Raw genomic sequence first — 19112 nt, 5'->3', positions numbered from 1 at the left:
GGAAATGGCAGATGAACTGAATAAGTATTTGCATCAGTCTTCACTGTGTAAGACACTAGCACTATGCTGGAAATTCGAGCGTCAGAGGGCAGGAGTGTGTGAAATTGCCATTACTAGGAAAAAGATGCTGAGGAAATTGAAAGGTCTGAAGGTAGATACATTACCTGGACCAGGTAGTCTATACCCCAGGGTTCTGAAAGAGATTCTTTTAAGAATCAATGGATTCTGGCATGGTTCCAAAGGACTAGAAAATTGCAAGTATCACTCTCTTCAGGAAGGGAGTCAAGCAAAAGAAAGGAAATAAGCCAGTTAGTCTGACCTCAGTTGGGAAGATGTTGGAACTGGTTATTAAGGATGAGGTCTCAGGGTACTCGGAGGCACTTGACAAAATAGGCTGCAGTCAGCATGGTTTCCTTAAGGGAAAATCTTGCCTTACAAATCTCTTGGATTTCTTTGGAAAAACAACAAGCAGGATAGACAAAGGAGAATTGGTTGATGTTGTGTATCTGGATTTTCAGAAGGCCTTTGACAAGCTGAAGAGCCCACGGTACTACAGGAAAGATCCAAACATGGATAAAGCATTGGCTAATTAGCAGGAGTCAAAGAGTGGGAACAAAGGGAACCTTTTCTGGTTGGCTGCCAGTGACCAGTAGTGTTCCACAGGGGTTCCGTTGGGCTGCTGTTTTTCACGCCATACGCCAATGATTTGGATGAGAGAATTGATGGCTTTGTGGCCAAGTTTGCAGCCGACACAAAGGTAGGCAGAGGGGTAGGTAGTTCTGAGGAACCAGAGAGAATACAGAAGAGTTTAGATTAGGAGAAGTGGCAGATGGCACAGTGTCAGGAAGTGTACGGCCATGTAGTTTGGTAGAAGAAATAAAAGTATAGACTATTTTCTAACTGGAGAGAAAGTTTAAAAAAAAAAGTCTGAGGTGCAAAGGGACTTGGGGGTTCTCGTGCAGGATTCCCTAAAGGTTAACTTGCAGGTTGAGTTGGTGGTGAGGAAGGCAAATGGGATGTTAGCAATCATTTCGTGAGGACTAGAAAAGCAACAATGTAATGTCGAGGTTTTATGAGACACAGAGTATTAAGTAGCTTTGGACCCCTTATCTAAGAAAGGATGTGCTGACATTGGGGAGGGATCAAAGGACATTCACAAAAATGAATCCAAATTGAAAAGCTTATATATGAGGGGCCTGCACTCACTGGAATTCAGAAGAATGGGGGAGAGGGGGGAGTGAGATCTCTGAAACCTATCAAATGTTGAAAGGCCTTGATAGAGTGGATGTGGAGAGGACGTTTCCTATGGTGGGGGGGGGGGGGGGGCGAGAGAGAGTCTAAGACCAGAGGACACAGCCTCAAAATAGAGGGATGTCCATTTAGAACTTAGATGGAGGAATTTCTTTAGCCTGAGAGTGGTGAATCTGTGGAATTCATTGCCGCAGGCAGCTGTGGAAGTCAGATCATAGAGCATATTGAAGGCAAAGGTTGCTAGATCCTTGATCCTTGATCCTTGTCAAGGCATGAAAGGACATGAGGAGAAAGCAGGAGATTGCGGCTGAGAGGGAAATGGATCAGCCATGATGAAATGGCAGAGCAAACTCAATGGGCTAAGTGGCCTAATTCTACTCCTATATCGTATAGCCTTATAAAACTTATTAAAAACAATTGCATTGGTAATCTGGAATCACCATAAATGTTATTACTGTTTCTAGTAATAACATCAAAAAGAGAACTAGAGAAATTTGAAAGGAAATCAGAAGGCTCAGGTGAAAATGCAGAAGATTGGGGCAAATTTGTTCAGTTCTACCAGAGAATAAGCACAGATCTTCCGTATCAAATCATTCTTTCAGGATGTTTACTTCTCAATAATTAAAAAAAATGTTTCACACCATTGGACCATCAAACATCAGCACAACCACCCATTTCTAAATTTGTTTTAATGCTTGGTATCATTGGCCTTGAGAACTAATTTTCATACAAGTTGAAGGCTCTTGCTCAGAGTTTACATTTCAACATAATTTTCATTCTGGCTCTATGGCGAGACCTATAACAACTTGCATTTAATTAGTAACTAATTTATTTCCAGACACATCAAAACAGTGTAGTATTGGTTGCTTTTGTTGCTGCTATGTACGAAAGACAGCCACTTTACACAAAAACGGTCATAGGACATCAGAGAGACACACCAGATTCTGAGGGAGCATAACAAGTTCGATACTAACAAGATGCTTCGCCTCAAGGGATTATATATCTGGGATGGGAGGCATTATTTCAGAATAGGGGATCCCTTTCAAGATAGAAGTGGAAGAAGTTTCTCCTCTGAGGGTCATGAATTTTCTACCCCAAGGCTTATGGACAGCAACTTATATTCAAGGCCCAAAAGTACTTTTTTTTTTATTTCTAGGGAAGCTGTGGGTTACGGAGAGCAGCAAGGACAAATCTTCAATACCACAATCTCCAGAGCGGGATGAACCCAGAACTATCACATGGGCAAATTTTTATCAATTGAGCCATAAATAACAATACAAGAAACTTGCTTGCAAGGGGCAGCATGTTCTAGGATTAATTGCCAGGAGCTTAAAGCCATCCCCAAACCTGCTGAATAACCTCAGCACAATGTGTTTGCAAGTGGAGCCTCAGAATAAGCAATGTATGTGGGACTCCCCGGAGGAGAAACAAAATAGAAGGTGCTGCTCTTTAGTTGCTGTTCATGGTGGCCTTATGGATGAAAGTGCCCAAAAATGCAACAGTCAGTCCTACAGCACAGAAACAATCTCTTTGGCCCATCACATCCATACCATCCTTTCTGCTCATCTATTCTAATCCCATGTGTAGTTTTGCTCCGTCTGTATCCTTTTATGGCCTATCTAATTAAATGTCTGTCTAAATACATCTTAAAATACACTAATAGTAAAATAAAGCAGAGTGCTGAAACTGTCCAAAAATGTTAATGGCCCAAATGAGCAAACTGAATATGGAAGCTTTGTGACTGGTTATCAAATCTATCCATACTATCCTTTGGCCTTAAATCACATACTTTAGAGATACTGATTGAGTGTTTCAACGGTAAGCCCAACTGCCTTCCTCGGGCACAAGTAAGTCAAATGACAAGTCCACCCTAGAGACACCACCTTGTATCTTTGAGTGAAAAGGACATGGATGGGGCTTAATGCTCAATCCTGATTGGTTCATTTGAATTAACATTGTTCTGATTGGTTGATTTTTAGGGGGGCATTATTTGACTAGCTTGTGCCTGAGGAAGTCAGTTATGTTTACTGTTGAAACACTGCAATCAGTATCTGTAAGTATGTGGCTGTTAAGGCCAAAGGATAATATGGATAGAACCAAATGAGCAAAAACAATGCACTGAAAAACAGTAGATTAGGGATACCACACTCAGAATGGAAAGACACTGATGTTTAAGAGATGTGTATTTGTCCGTGGAAAACTCATGGGGTGGAAAGAAGAAATAGATTTCAGTTTTAGGTTATACACATACACAACTGGCAACCTACAGATACATGGAGAAGTGTTGGAGGAGATTAACATCAAAGTGGGATTAATTTGATTAAACCAGTAGCTTGTGCCATTAATAATTTACAATCAAGTGAAAGGTAAAGAAATTGTCTGAAGATCTCTCTTGACATGACATTAGAAAAGTGATTCTAGTACTTTTGCTTAGTTTAAGATGCTCATTTACTCTTACTTGGCACTGGCTAGAAGTGAACATCATGGTAACCAGAGGAATGAGTTAAATAGACAAGGCGTGGGAGGTATCTGATAATGGATTACGTTGTGTATTAATTTAAAAAAACAAGTTTCTGGAGGGGCTTAGCAGATTGGCAGCATCTGTGGAGACAAAAGGGATGGTGGGCATTTGAGATCATGACCAACCACCCCCCCTCCCGCCCTGCCTCCACAAATGTGGCTGATTCCCTGCAGTGTTTCTTCTCCATATCCCAGCATCTGCCATCTGCAACTTGCTACTATATTAACTGAATTTGTGGGCCTTACCTTGTACAGTGATAACTATGTCCATCCCCCTCCTACTAAACACTAGCAGTGAACAATTGCTTTATTCAACAGGGATCCAAAGCCAAAACTATGGGTATTTAAAGTGTTTTAATGACATTAGGGAGAAAGTCCTCGAATCTACTTCCAAAACATCTAATAAAGCCTCAATGCCCAGAATAACAACTCAACACAAAGGCCATGCACTCCCTACAAGTCATGCCCCAACTTGTCTGCATATAGATTTTATCATTTCCATAGCATGCAATATTAATTTAATATTTTTTCTCAACCTATTGTTCGTTAGATAATAGAAACATAAATAAGTACATTTATTACATGGACATAATGACATTGCAAAAAGGAAGGAAATCAAAGCAGCTTGCTCCAGTCCACACACTTCACCTTGTTTCTGAGAGATGGGTTGTGCAGAATCACTTCCACTTTGGCACCTGCTTTTCTTGATCTGTTAAAGGCACATAGATCACTCCCATCAGAGGCTTCTTACTGATGCTGCCATTTTCTAGCTTATCATACTGCTCCAACATCTGGTTTCCGCCAGGAGGGCCGACAGGTAAAATCATCCTCCCACCTGGCTTTAACTGGTCAAGTAGCTGGATCAAGGGAGGAGCAGGAAAGCATGATTGGGATCAGGTGAAAGAATGAGAGATTGAAATTGAAGGAAAAAGGAGAGAAAATATATGAAATAATTTAATATCACAAAAGCACCTTGTCTCGACAGATTAAAAAAGACATTCAAGAGAACAATGAATCTACAAAAGATCAACCTACAAAGCTGAATGCCAGCTATTAGTTTAATACAGTAAGTATATTTAATATTATTTTCCACGTCAACGTGCATATGACAAACTACAAGTGTTGGTTGGGTTACGTGCATTTCACAGAGTTTGCTGCATCCACATCATCTAGCAAAACCGAGTAAAAAATTAAGATCAAATTTAAAGCATTGTCTATCAAACATATTTGCACCTCAAAGAAGACCTGGTTGCAGCAAGTCAATCACACACCTTACATAGAATTTATTCTGATAGATTTCATGTTACACACACAAAATGCTGGAACTCAGCAAGCCAGATAGCATCTGTGGGAAAGAGTACAAGACTGATGAAGGGTCTCAGCCCGAAATGTCAACTGTACTCTTTTCCATAGATACTTACTGGCCTGCTGAGTTCCTCCAGCATTTTGTGTGTGTTCCTTGGATTTCCAGCATCTGCAGATTTTCTCTTGATTTGAAGATTTCACATTGAACGCTTTAAGTGCAAGATCCAATTCATTTTTGTGAAAAGATACAACAAAATCTGCATAACTCTTTGCTTTAAAGACCCACAACATTGAACAATTAATGAAATAATTTACTCTGCACCATGTGAGGAAATCTGAAGTTTAAAAACACTTTAAACAGACAGTATTGATTTTCACAAAGAGCTCCCTCATGTCTGAATGAGGAAAAATTTGGACACTGAAGTTTGCTGCAATTACTCTGGTCTACTGACAACCACATTAACAGTTCTGTCCAGCCTTTGGCTATAAAGATGAACAAGATCCCATGATCAATCAAAAATTAGAAAACCATCTTGGAAATTCAATCTCTCTCACCTTCAATGGTTTGGTGAGATTACACACTTGTAGATTTCTGAAACTGATGTTTTCTGTACTTACTGCATTTTACGGGCATAACTCTAGGGACTTGACTGAAGCTGAGTGCAGGACAAACATACATTTTCCAGCTCTAATGGAATGGTTTGTAAAGTACTTACTGCCTGTGGTACTGTACTTGCAGCAGCTCCCACGTGAATGGCATCATATGGAGCTTCCTCTGGGTACCCTTGTCTTCCGTCACCCACTGTGGGAAGGGGATTAAAAAATCCATTTCAGAATAAAGATAGCATTTTTTGTTTTTATTTGTATACAAGGTGATTTTTGTGTGATCTTAAGACATTAAGCATAAAAATTAAAGTAAGCCACGCAGTCCCTTAAGACTAACTTTCAGTTTAATACAAGGGCTAATGTGATATTAATCTCAACTCCACTTTCCCCACATCCTCCCTATAATCTTTCACTTTGCTTGTCAATAACCAAACTCTGCCTTAAACAAATTTCAGAAGTTCCAGACTCATGACCCTCTGAAAATAAGTCTCATCTCTTATGAAGCAACCCCGATTCTGGATACCCTGAGAAACATCCTCTCTATATCCATCCTGTCAAGATCTCTCTGCAGGATCTCATATTTCAATGAAGTAACTTCTCTAATTTCCAGGAGATATACTTAGCCTATCCAGGTATCAATCTTGTAAACCTCAAATGTTTCCAACACTTTTTAAAATAAGACCACACACAACTCGCGACACAGTCACCAAGGCCTCCAACAAATGCACACTCCCTACTTTTGTATTCAATTCCCCTCACAATAACTTTGTTAGTCTTCCTTATTGCAGACTGTCTTTTGAAAATCATGTACGAGAGCATAAACATCCCTCTCCCACTCTTTGGAGTATACACTTCAATTTCCCACCAAAATAGGCAATTTTATATTTCCCTTTCCAGCACACTATTGCGCACTCAAGTTACCCATCTATACACTTTTATAGACTCCTTAACATGCCTTCCTGTCCATTTGTGTTAAATTTAGCACCTATGCCTATCATCCGAATTACTTACTTAAATTGTACAAAGTTTAACAACAGCTCCAACCCCTGTGCCAACAACACTAGTTGCATTGTTCCCCGTCAACCAATCTTCTAACTATGCCAGAATGTTGAAACATTTCTAAAATAACTTCTGACACCACAAATGCTTTTTGGAATTAAGTACACTCCACAAAGTGGCTTCCCATTAACCAGAACATGTTACTTTTTAAAAACAATTAGTTAAACATTTCTCATTAACTTTGAAGGGTTTGCTGAATTTTTAAGGGCTCTAATATTTCCCCCATAATGGGTGTTAACTAACCTGTGGTTTCTTCCTTTCTACACATTTTGAATAAAGGAGCTTCCATTTATTATTTTCTGACTTAATGGAAGCTTCCCCAAAAGCAAATCATTGAAAATTATTTGCCATCTTTCAAGGCCCTACACTTCTTTCAAGGATGCTGTCCAATCCTGGGTACCGTCAGCCTGCAGCTGTAAACCATTTGCTCAGTAGCACTGCCCTATTTACTAATTTTCCTAAATTCTTCCTTTTGTTCCAACTTAAAACTAATTTGGGGATTTGACTCGTACTCTATAGAGTGAAGACCAATACAAAGTACCTGTATAACTCTTCTGCCTTTTCTTTGGTTTCTACTATTAATTCTCTTCAGTTGGTTTCGCCCAGTCATGTGATTCTTCTTCAAATATTTAAAAAGCTAATTTGCATACCTGGCTATTTGTTTCAGATAATAATTTTACCAATAATCTTTTATTTATTCTTAGACCTGACACCCATCGTTGTCCAAATCCACTCAGTGGCCACTTTAATAGGTACAGAAGTTACCTAATAAAGTGGCTACTCAGTATGTTCGTGGTCTTCTGCTGCTGTAGCCCATCCACTTCAAGGTTCGACATGTTGTGTATTCAGAGATACTCCTGCATACCAATGTTGTAATGCGTGTTTATCTGAGTTACCGCCGCCTTTCTGTCAGCTTGAAGTAGCCTGGCCATTCTCCTCTGGCCCCTCTCATTAACAAGGCATTTTCACCCACAGAACTGCTGGTCACTGGATGTTATGGGTTTTTCATATCATTTTCTGTTAAATCCAGAGATGGCTGTATGTGTGAAAAAAAAATCATCGCAGGAGATCAGCAGTTTGAGATACCCAAACCACCCTATCTGCCACCAACAGTCAATCCACAGCCAGTTACTTAGATCACATTTCTTCCCTATTCTGATGTTTGGTCTGAACAACAAATGAATCTCTTGACCATGTCTGCAAGATTCTATGCATGAAGTTTCTGCCACATGATTGGCTGATTAAATATTTGCATTAATGAGCAGGTCTGCAGGTATACCTAATTAAATGGCTACTAAGTGATGTGCTTTTAATTAAGGTTGATATTTTCACAATTTTAAGTTCATAAGTTTCTCTCACTGGAATGTATCTGTTTAATCAAGAAATCACATTCAACCACTGCAACTCTAATGCTGACCACTTAATTTGCTAGTTCACTGTAAATAGCTCTGGTTCCATGTCCTCATAACCACCCTCAAGTTTAAAATAGACACCTGAACCCATTCCTCTCTCCCTCACGCATGCAAAATTCATTATTAAGATCACTGCTATCGAGCAGCATCTTTATTGAGGTCAATAATTCTATCATTGCACAATTCGAGTTCTAACATTGCTTTCCAGATCTGCTTTGCTAAGTACCCTGAAAGTACAAGTAACTCATCTCAAGTACCTTTGCCCATATAACTTTACTACTCTACATTAAAATACCTTGTAATATAACACCATGCCTTTCTTACAAGTGTCTACTGTGTTTACTGTTAGGGTTCCAATCACCATTACCAGAAATAAATTCTTGCATTTTGTTTCATCGCCACTCAAACTGCTGGTTTTCTAGATTCCTCCTCCATAGCACTGATCATCTTAATGAACAAAGTCCACATTTCCTAGACTCCTATCCATCTAAGTAGCATGATTCCCCTTCAACAATTCAGGTCCCAATCTGTTATGTAGTAAGTTCTTTGTAATGGTTATCAAGCCTATTTTTATTTGCATTGCACGGTCATCTATTTCATTTCAAGCTATTCTCTGCATTCAGATAATCAATTATTATTACTAAAATGCCACCTTTTGTAGAAGGATAACTTTTTCATAATTTTGGATTAGACAAAAATCATGAAACGCATGTAGATGCTGATCACCTGAAACAAATGCGAAGAATGCATTCATCGATGGATGTCTTGATTGACACAAAACTCACTCACCTACAAATTTTACTCTTCCTGAGGAAAGCAAAGATGCATCATCTTTCTTTACATTAGTCGTGGAGTCATTTACCAGTTCTTTAATATGTTCAATCCCTACCACTCTTCCATTTGGACCAACCTGGATAAAAGATGATTTTGCATAACTTCAGGACACTTTCCCATGCTTAGTGTTAAAACAACTCTAAGAAATATGAAAGCTAATTATGGAAAACTATTGAGATCTATCCTATCAACCAGTTCACATCTGGAGGCCAAACATTCTACTAAAATGGGGAAAGGTCCAGTAGAAGAATGTTGCTTACCCAGCCCCATTCCATCTATGATCCAACCTCACTCCCACAACAGAAACAATCCTCTTCACTCTAGTGAAGATAATAGAGTGCATACACACTTGAAAGTGATTCCACTTAATCCAGGCAAAGGCTCTCAGCACGAAACATCAACTGTCCATTTCTCTCTATAGATGCTACCTGATTTGCTGAGTTGTTCCAGTGTTCTGTGCTCCTCTGCTTAAACAGGACCATTACCAACCATATCTCAGGGAATTACAACATCCACCTGTGTAGAGTCATGTGAATATCAGCCACTTATGGCATGTTCCAGACTGCAGGAGTGCATGAGGAATGCAATGAAGCTTGCTGCTAATGTAAAGGTTCTTTGATGAAGAACCACAATCTAGGGTCCTTCTGCTATAGAACACTGAAAGGCTGAGTCCAATGGGGAAATGCCTTAAACAACGGAATTGCAAAGGGTTGTAATGGTGCTATGTACAAGATTAAAGATGTGCTAACAATCCTCTGTATAGAGAACCAGCAACAATGAACTAAGAATGTGAAGAGATTTGTTGTGTTCTTTTGTGCACATCTTTTTATGAATAAAATTCTTGAAATAAAAAAAAAATTGACAAAGTTGAGTTTGAGAGAGAGATGTTGGGCAGAGAGGAGGCAATAACTTACCAATAAGGCAGAGGGGGAAGACAGTTAGGTTCTTTATCCAGGGGTGATATTCAGGGCCTTGCCTTGCCTTGCCACTTTCCCTGCTAACATTGATTCCACACACTGAGCAGCATTCAGGAATTCTGCAAGAGCACTGCATACAGTCCCCAGGCACTGAGCTACTTACCATCCGTGCAAAACAAGATGTGAGGATTCCACTGCCAGAACCTACATCAAGTGCTTTAGCTCCTTCAGACAATTGATCGTGCAGCAGTTCCAGGGCATATGCGTGCTGGAGGAGACAACAAATGAGATTGTATACATTAAGGCCAAGCATAAATAACCAATGAACTGGAAAATAAAAGTGATGGCTTAAATCAAAACAAGTTAAGCTATTCCCTTCCACAAAATGATTTGGTGAGGGTGGTGGTAAAGGAGTCATCTTTTCAGAAGGCATGAGTTTCATTTTGCATAAAATTTAATCCAACTCAGGCAAATAATGCATCATGTTAACTGCCCGTGTACACACACCCATCCCTCTCTGGATGGAATCTTCTGAATAATTAGTGCTAGTAATGACATTTAGTCCAACCACGTTTTTAAACTCATTGATTCAAGTTTTAATCGTTCAAGTCCAAAATTCAGCTGACAGAAATTGTGGTCTAACAATAAGGTCAGCAAGTTGAAGGAATATTTATTAAGTTCCAAGAGTCAGCTGCATCCAGCTCTTCTTACTGGAAGACAGGCACCAGTGAACCCACCAGCACATATGCAAAGGACATATACGATATCCTGCAACAAAGATGAGATCTAGAGAATATATACACACAATCATTAGTTCTTATAGTAAGTTATACTACACACACTAATAAATAATTTTAGAGCAAAAACAAGTATTTCTATCTACTCCAAACTTCCCATATAATCAACAGTTTTCTTTCTCGTTTATTTTCCCAGAAATTATTATTCACTTTAAGTTCTCACCATAAAGTAAAATAAAGGTTTTCCATCAGACTTAGTGGCTACATTTATTGTTCCTAGTTCTTGATGGGTAGCCACCATCGTAACCAATCCTGGCATTGGAGGCCACGCTGCTCAGGTAAACACTATTAATGAAACTTTGCAAAATGCATGTGGTTGGTAACATTGCCAGAAAGTATTAATAATAATGATTATTGTTCTAATGAGCACAATATATACCCTCATTACCTTTGATGAGCATGATATCAGAATCAGGTTTATTAAAACTGATGCTAATTCTAGCTTGAGAAGACTAACATCACACCTTCCCAGTGTTCCAGATGAGATCTAACCACTGTATACCTGCAACTCAACTGAGTCATTCAGTTTTCCACCTGCTCACTGCAAAACCTGCAAGTGATCAAACCGAACAAAAAAAATGTGGGTCCAAGCAAGGTATCAAAAACTTGCAGAGTAACAAAGTTGGCCTTTTTTTTTTACTCTGCAAATATGCCACTATGCCACTTTTTTTTGACGACTTTTTATAAATTCAATCAACACTGCACCAGAAACTGCTGATCAACAGATCAGGCTACATTTGTGGGAAGTTTTGAGTATTTTTTTTTAATTTTTCACTACATGTCTAGACCAAGGAAATTAATCAATAAAGTTGCATACTGGACCTCCAGTAGGGTATCTGCTGTAGGGTAAACTGTACTATTTCCACACGGAAATATTAACTCACAATAGGCGCTTCTAACCCCTAAAGGTCACTCTTGATGACCATGCACACAGATGTTTGAGTAATTGATTTTCCATGGCGTACTCCTCATGGCAAGTCCAAGATGACTGGACAAAAGGCAGATAGGAACCAGTGACAATTTAACTTCTTCCCTGCATTAGAGTGACCCCTGTCCGTACAAACAGGTCACACTCCTGAAGTTGTGGTACTCCGCACCTCCACTGGTTATAAGATACAAATACACAACGGGCACATACATCAAAAAGCTGACTTCAATGAACTTAACCATAAAGCTGGTGAATTGTCATTAAAACTGCACAGTTTATTCTGAACCCAAGTTTTGCAACAACAAAGGCACTCATATCAAATAAGAATCACCACCAAATGATGCTGGAAATAGTCAGGGAACACCTGCAGAGAGAGAAACAGAGTTAATGCTTCAGGACAATGAATGCCAAGTCTGATGGACAACCATTAACTAGAAGCATTAGCTGCTTTTCAAGTCAACAATGCTGCCTATCATGAGAACTGCCAGGATTGCATGCTGTTATTTTCCATTTCTAGCATCTTCCGTTCTTTCCAGTTTCTGTCAGATCCTACGAAATGAGACACAAGACTGCAGATACTAGAATCTGGAACACAGTAACTGCTGAAAGAACTCAATGTGTCAGGCAGCATCAGTAGATGCAAAGTCTATTTGAAATAGCAACTCTCCTTCTGGCTCCAGAGTAGCTGCCTGGCCTTATTATTATTAAATCATACCCTTACATGTAATGGATAACTGAGAGGATGAGTTATAAAAATAAATGAGATAAATTATATATATTTGGTTTTAATCAAATGGTTTGTATGCAAATTTTCTATCCCCAGCATCCCCCCCCCACCTACTCCTGTACGCACCCCAGCACAATCACTTTCTTTCCACTCCTCCACCCAATCCATCTGCGCATCACCACCAACCTCCCACTGGGGACCCCTTCCATACTGTTACCATCTGCCTTCCCCATCTCCCTTATTTTATTCTCTGTTCCGCCTTCCTTTCCTATCTGATTCCCTCAACTGCCATCTTTATCCCTCCACCTATCACGTCCCAGCCTGTCAGTTTCTAATCTTCTCTCTGCTTATTCCCCCCTCTGCAGCAGGATCCATCCACCTCTTGCCAATTCTTACCCCACTCCTTCTGCTCACCTCTTATATTGGCCATTATCCCTCAATCTTCCAGTCCAGATGAGGACCACAACCCAAAATGTCGACTGCCCATTCTCCTCCACAGATGTTGCCTGACCCACTGAGTATCACCAGCATTTTACTTTCTCCAGATTCTTCAGTCTCTTGTGTCTCTGTCTCCAAATCATTGTAATTTTATTTACAAGTGTAGAAGTTTGATAAGATCCACTACAGTGAGAACTGGGAAACACTAAATCTGTCACACACCAGAGGGGATCACCTTGATAAACAAGATAACTCCTGATTTCCTGAGCCTTTGCCAGCCTTGGCTTTGTAGTTCCTCTTTAAAACTGTTATCAACATTAAAGCTTCAATAGGCAGTAGGCATGGCATCTGGACCAGAAAGCAGACAAAATAATAGTTTGTTATTAGTGTTTAAAAAGTGGTAAGTATCTCTTTCATTACGAAACTGGAGAAGTTCTTAGAGCAGGACAGATGGCTGTTTCTTCCAAGCTCCAGGATAGCTTTCAAATAGCACCGGCATTATCCATCAGATGGAACACACGCTGGCTCAAGGGCACCTGTTGAGGTGACAGAAGCCAACATCCATTTATTCAGAATCTTAGGCACATACAATTTATACGAAAACCATACATCGCCTCTCCTAAATGATACACAAACCCACTTGGTACAAGCACATAATCATTCACAGATAAATACCAAACCCAACAGAAGTTTCTTTGATTTATTTGCAATGATAAAAAATACCATAAAAATGTATGATAAAAAAACAATTTTTAAAAATCATTTGTACAAGCCAAAACCTGTAACATTGATTTAACACTAGAGTTATGTACAAAAAACAGCTTGGGCAGTAATACCACATTTGTTCACTAGAGGGTGGGATCACATTTCCTTTTGAAGTTCAGAACAAGACAAAATGCAAATCATCCCTAATATCCACCAACTCTGCAGCGATACAAAAACTCATGTACTGATAATTCAATACAACTTGTAAGAAAGAGGTTTCCTAACAGTGACAGGATGGAGATTTTAATATATAGATGTATGAAAAGTGATGTCCATTATTCAAGACCTTGCTATGCTGATAGATATTCAACAATATTAATAAATGACTAGGGGTAATACATAATGGCAGCACTGCTAAAGGTGTTACTTCATTAAGTACTATTGAAACACCTAGTCAAGTGAACTCAAAAATAAACACTTGTTTTGGAGACACAAGAGACTGCAGAAGCTAAAATCTGGAACAAAGAAGGTGAGGAACTCAGCACCTTGAACAGCATCTGTGAGGGGAAGTGAGGCATTGAGAGGAACTGTAATGTTTCAGGTTGAAATCCTGCATCAACTGATTAGCTTTAAATGTTACTTGGAGCTCAGACAATTACAAAATCTATAATTGCTAAAGGAAGCCAAGAAGCCAATATGTTCACCTATAAATTTTCCAAAGGTTGATCGGCATGTATTTTCTACAACAATGAATTCACTGTAAGAAGCGTTCAATTGGTTGTGAAGCATTTTAGAATATGTTAAAAAAAACATATGTAAAACCTAAAAGTTCCATTTTCCATATTTCTCTATGCCATTACGGACATTTTCCTAGTACACTTTGCAATCATTCCCCCATGATTTTTTGCTGCAATATATTCTCCCCACAATTTTACTACCACCACCACTAGGGTTAATTTACTGTGATATTACACTCAAGAGGGCACTTTATTAGGTTTAGGAGGTACCTAATAAAGTGGCCACTGGGTGTATTTGTATGTCTTTGGTCTTCTGCTGCTATAGCCCATCCACTTCAAGGTTCAACATGTTGTGCATTCAGAGGTGTTCTGCTGCACACTAATGTTTAAGTTATTGTCAACTTCCTGTCAGCTTCAACCAGTCTGGCCATTCTTCTGATCTCTCTCAAGAAAGTGTTTTCAACCACAGAACTGCCGTTCACTAGAAAATTTTATGTTTTACCTGCTCCACGCCGGTGGTGCTAGAGACTGTGTGAATGCCCCAGGAGGTCAGAAATTTCTGAGATATTCAAACCACCTGTCTGACACCAATAATCATTCTGCAGCCAAAGTCACTCAGATCACATTTCTTTCACATTCTGATGTTTGGTCTAAACAGCTCTTGTTGCTTATGTCTGCATGCTTTTATGCATTGAATTGCTGCCACGATTGGCTGCTTAGATTTGTATCAATGTGTGCAAGTGCACCTAATAAAGTGGCCACTGAGTGTATATTGATCTTTGATTCAGGGAGGGGACCAACCAGTCACCATAAAACCATAAGGCACAGGAGCAGAATTAGGCCATTGAGTCATTCCATCATTACTGATTTATTATGAGTCACAAGGAAGACTCAAAACTCCAGATTGCACTGGTAGCCAGGATTAAACCTGGGTGCTGGAGTTACAAGACCGAAGCTCAAATAGTTGAGCGACTACAAATTGGAAGTGTAGATTAATACTAGAAAAATCATTTTCATACAAATTGCTCTTGGATGTGGCTAGTGATAGCATGGAGTACGTGTAGGCATTGAGTAGGCCTACCTGAACACTGAAACCTTTGATAAAGACCTCCATGGTCATCCACTGCCAAGAGATCAGGATTTTTCTCCAATAACATCATTTTCCTTCTTTCTTCCTAGTCATAAATGTGGCAACAGTTCACTAACATCCTATGGGAAGAAAGTTCCCTCGCCCTTACAAAGTCAGGTATATATACCCATAATCCAGACTTGCATCAATCTCCTTTAAGCACCCTCAAACAGCAAAGCAAGCAGTTAGTGCAATATTTGTTCCAGGATTACTTAGAAGCTCAGATGTAGCTCAACCTGGATTAGGATCTAGCAAAGGCTGGTAATTGGCAGTAGTATTCACACCACTTGCCAGTAATAACCATCTCAAGCAAGGGTATCAAATCACCATCCCTTGACAATAGCATCTTAATACTAAGTACTCTAAATACAAGTGCAGGTCAGAGACTGGGTATTCCAAGTGATAAATCTCACAACCCCTATAACAAGACACTAACCAGCACCCTTCACTTGCCTAGATGAAAGTCCAGTCCAACTCTGGTTGAAATGTTCATCATCCAGGATCAAATCAGCTCACCTAACTGGCACCTTTTTCCCTGCATAATGTACCATCTGCAATACAAGCTGGAACAATTCACCATAACTGACCCTATAGCAACTCTTAAACATAGAAAATATTACCTCCTAAAACTTCCAAATCATACACTATTTTGAGTTGGCAATACGTAACCATTCCTTCATCATTGCCATGCCAAATCATGGACCTCCCAGACAGTACTCAGTACCTTCAACATTCAGTGGTTCAAAGTAACAGCTTGCTACCACTCCCACAGACAAAAGGAAAATAAATAGCAATAGACAGATCACAAAGGCCCACTTTTGCTAATTCAATCCACAACTCTTTCTGCAATTACTCACTCTTTGGAAAAGCCTTAAAATATACAATCCTAATTACTCAACTTTAGCTTGGACCATTTCTTCTGATTATGCTCATCAGATGCTGAGGAGCAGCTGAAAAAAGAGAATGCTGTAGAGGACTAGAGGGTAACCCTCACAAGTTGCTGAAGTTGTAGATCACCATTCAGCCAATACACTGATAAAGAAGGTGGATGCAAAATCCAGTAACAGTTGTCAGGGTAACTGCTTTATTGCAGATATTGAATGTGTACTGTTCTAGCTTCAAACCTGTGCAAAGTGGCAAGTACTCTCCCTTGCTTTAGACATCCGTCTTGCATGTAGTGGGTTAGCTTTAGGTAGGTGTGACGTGGGGAGTGGTTGTTAAGTGAGTAGTCATAATATTTTTTTTTTACATGTATTAAAGGAATTATCAGCAAATAAACTCATCCACAATACAACCATAGAGTGGAAGCCCTGGCTTCCTCAAATCAACAGCCATACAACATGGAAAGAGACCCATGCCACCACAGCAACCAATGGCACCTATACCCTTCCAGTCCTCATTCCGACACTGGTTCTCCACGTCCACTCTTGGATTGTGCATTTCAATTGAAAAACATGCCCCTAGATCCCTTCAATCTCTTAACCCTTCCCCTAATATGTACTCCAGTGTTATTCACCTCTAATAAGAGCAAAGGTTTACCGCAGTCACCCTCTTCCATACCTCAGTTAACGTAACTCAATCATATCCCCTCTTAACCACCTCTCAGAAAATAGACCTGTCTTCACTAGTTTCTACTCATGACCAAAACCAGGCAACGTGTTGGTGGATATCCTTTGAGCCTTCACCAACACACAAGTTATCTTGTAGTGTGTTGATCGGAACTGCAATGCAATATTTCAGCAGAGGTCTGACCAATATTTTATAAAGTTGGAATATAAACTTCCTGTTCTTGTATTCAGCACCTTAACTGAAGGTCGGCATCCCATATCCTCCTTATCCGCTATCGAGCTGTGCTGCAACCTTCGATGACCTTTAGGCTTCCTCACCAAGGTGACCATGTTCCGCCATGTCCTAGCCTCATTAATACTCCCGAAATGCACCACCTTACCTTGATCAGGATTAGACTGCCATTCTTCAGGCAATTCCACCAGCACATCAATACCACTTTGCAACCCAAGGGTAACCACCTTCAGTTTTTGTGTTATGCAAGTTTACCCATCACCCTCCTACACCCATACCCAGATCAATTCCAAATATTACTAAGAGCAAATTTCCAAGCACCAATTCCAGTCACAGGCACTCATTCACCAAAATAACCTATCATCCATCTCCTACTGCGTAGCCAAATTTAGATCCAATTTGCCAACATGGCCTGCAAGCAACCCATAGGCCCTAACCTTTAGGATTAGACTCCCTTGTGTGACATTGAAGGTGCTACTGAGGTCAATGTAGATCACATATATTGAACATCAATACACTTAGTTACTTCTTCAAATAATTCAGATTGGTCAGACAAGATTTGACTTGACAATACCAGGTGCATGAATTGTCTAGGCATAAAACAATAGCCCCACCCATTGCAAATGATCATTAATCTTGGTCTTCAGTACTTTTTACAATAACTTCACTATTACTGATGTTAAACTCAAAGGTCTGCAATTACAAGGCTTTTTCCGGCTGCTTTTCTTGCAAAGTGGCACATTTACCATCCTCCAGTCACTTGAAACTTCACTTGTGGCCAAAGATTTAAAAACCTCAGCAACTCTTTCCCTTCTGTAGCATCTGAGATAAATCTCATCCAGCCCTAGAGATTTATCCACCTTTAATCCTCCTTAGTACATCTATTTATGGACACTAGCGCAAGACTTTCACCTTATCTCCTCACTGAGGTATCCAACTACAGAGTCAGTTTCCTTTGTGAACCTATGTTGTTTCTCTCTTTCCCTGGTTATTCTCTTGTCCTTTATATTCACAAAGTAGAGTCCACATCCATAGATCCTATAATATTGCCACACAAGTTGATAGTGTGGTTAAGGTGGCATACGGTGTGCTGGCTTTCATTAGTTGAGGAACTGAGTGCGACAGCTGTGAGGTTATGTTCCAGCTCTATGAATCCCTGGGCAGACCACTCTTGGAATGTTGTGTACAATTCTGGTTGCCTCATTACAGGAAAGATAAGAAAGCTTTAGAGTGCACAGGAGATTTACCAGGATGGAACCTGGATTAGAGAACATGTCTTATGAGGAAAGGTCGAGCGAGCTAAGGCTTTTCTCTTTGGTGCGAAGGAGAATAACAGGTGACTTGATTGAAGTGCATTAGATTATGAGACGCATAGATTGAGTGGGTAGTCAGAGCCTTTTTCCTAGGGCAGCAATGGCCAATTCAAGACAACATCTGTTTCACGTGAGTAGAGGAAAATTTAGGGGAGACATCAGAGGTAGGTTTTTTTTAAAAATACAGAAAGTGCTGGGTGCCTGGAACACACTACCGGGAGTGGTGGTAAAGGTAATGCAATGGGACTTAGACACATGGATAAGAAAAATAGAGGGTTATGAGCTGTGTGAAGGGAAAGGTTCTGATTCTGGAATAGGTTTATATAGGTTGGTACAACACTGTAAGCCAAAGAGCTGTGCTGTTCTACATTCTGTGTTATAATACTTTTGAATACATTTTAAGCTGGGCTGCAACTGGTATTTTATTACAACACACCTCTCCACCCTCTGAATTTTCTAATTTCCCTACACTTAATACTCCTGATGGACTTGGCTACTTTTAATTCTCTATATCTGCCATCAACCTTTTTTCCCCTCTTTATCCAAACCTTGATATCCCTCAATATCCAGTGTTTGCTGTAGCCCATCATCTGAAATGATGTTTTAGGATTGAAGTCAAGCTTTCAACTCAAAC

At 39.8% G+C, this 19112-nt stretch overlaps 2 protein-coding genes across 6 annotated transcripts in view; one reads left to right on the top strand and one right to left on the bottom strand.

Annotated features, from left to right (window-relative positions):
- The window catches only part of pcmt (protein-L-isoaspartate (D-aspartate) O-methyltransferase), a 45616-nt gene that overhangs the window by 8827 nt on the left and 17677 nt on the right, over positions 1 to 19112 (bottom strand). Inside the window, exons 4-7 of the mRNA XM_072265658.1 lie at positions 10068 to 10172; positions 8943 to 9063; positions 5793 to 5878; positions 4420 to 4628 (exon numbers count right to left, since the gene is read on the bottom strand). Coding sequence (XP_072121759.1) covers positions 4449 to 4628; positions 5793 to 5878; positions 8943 to 9063; positions 10068 to 10172 — 492 coding nt within the window. The 3' untranslated portion in view covers positions 4420 to 4448. The remainder of the gene's footprint in view (positions 1 to 4419; positions 4629 to 5792; positions 5879 to 8942; positions 9064 to 10067; positions 10173 to 19112) is intronic.
- The window catches only part of lrp11 (low density lipoprotein receptor-related protein 11), a 72954-nt gene that overhangs the window by 49389 nt on the left and 4453 nt on the right, over positions 1 to 19112 (top strand). For 3 of the 5 annotated variants that reach the window (XR_011886875.1, XR_011886874.1, XR_011886878.1), the window contains exon 8: positions 4757 to 4837. The gene's annotated coding sequence lies outside the window, so the exon portion shown is untranslated. Of the gene's footprint in view, positions 1 to 4756; positions 4838 to 9408; positions 9762 to 10837; positions 10980 to 19112 lie in introns of those variants that run through there. The other 2 variants (XR_011886876.1, XR_011886877.1) reach the window with 2 other exon arrangements.

Source organism: Mobula birostris, chromosome 8 (assembly GCF_030028105.1).
Source record: "Mobula birostris isolate sMobBir1 chromosome 8, sMobBir1.hap1, whole genome shotgun sequence".
Taxonomy (NCBI): domain Eukaryota; kingdom Metazoa; phylum Chordata; class Chondrichthyes; order Myliobatiformes; family Myliobatidae; genus Mobula; species Mobula birostris.
The sequence above is the reverse complement of the archived record's forward strand: the minus strand, read 5'-3'. Positions and strand labels throughout refer to the sequence as shown.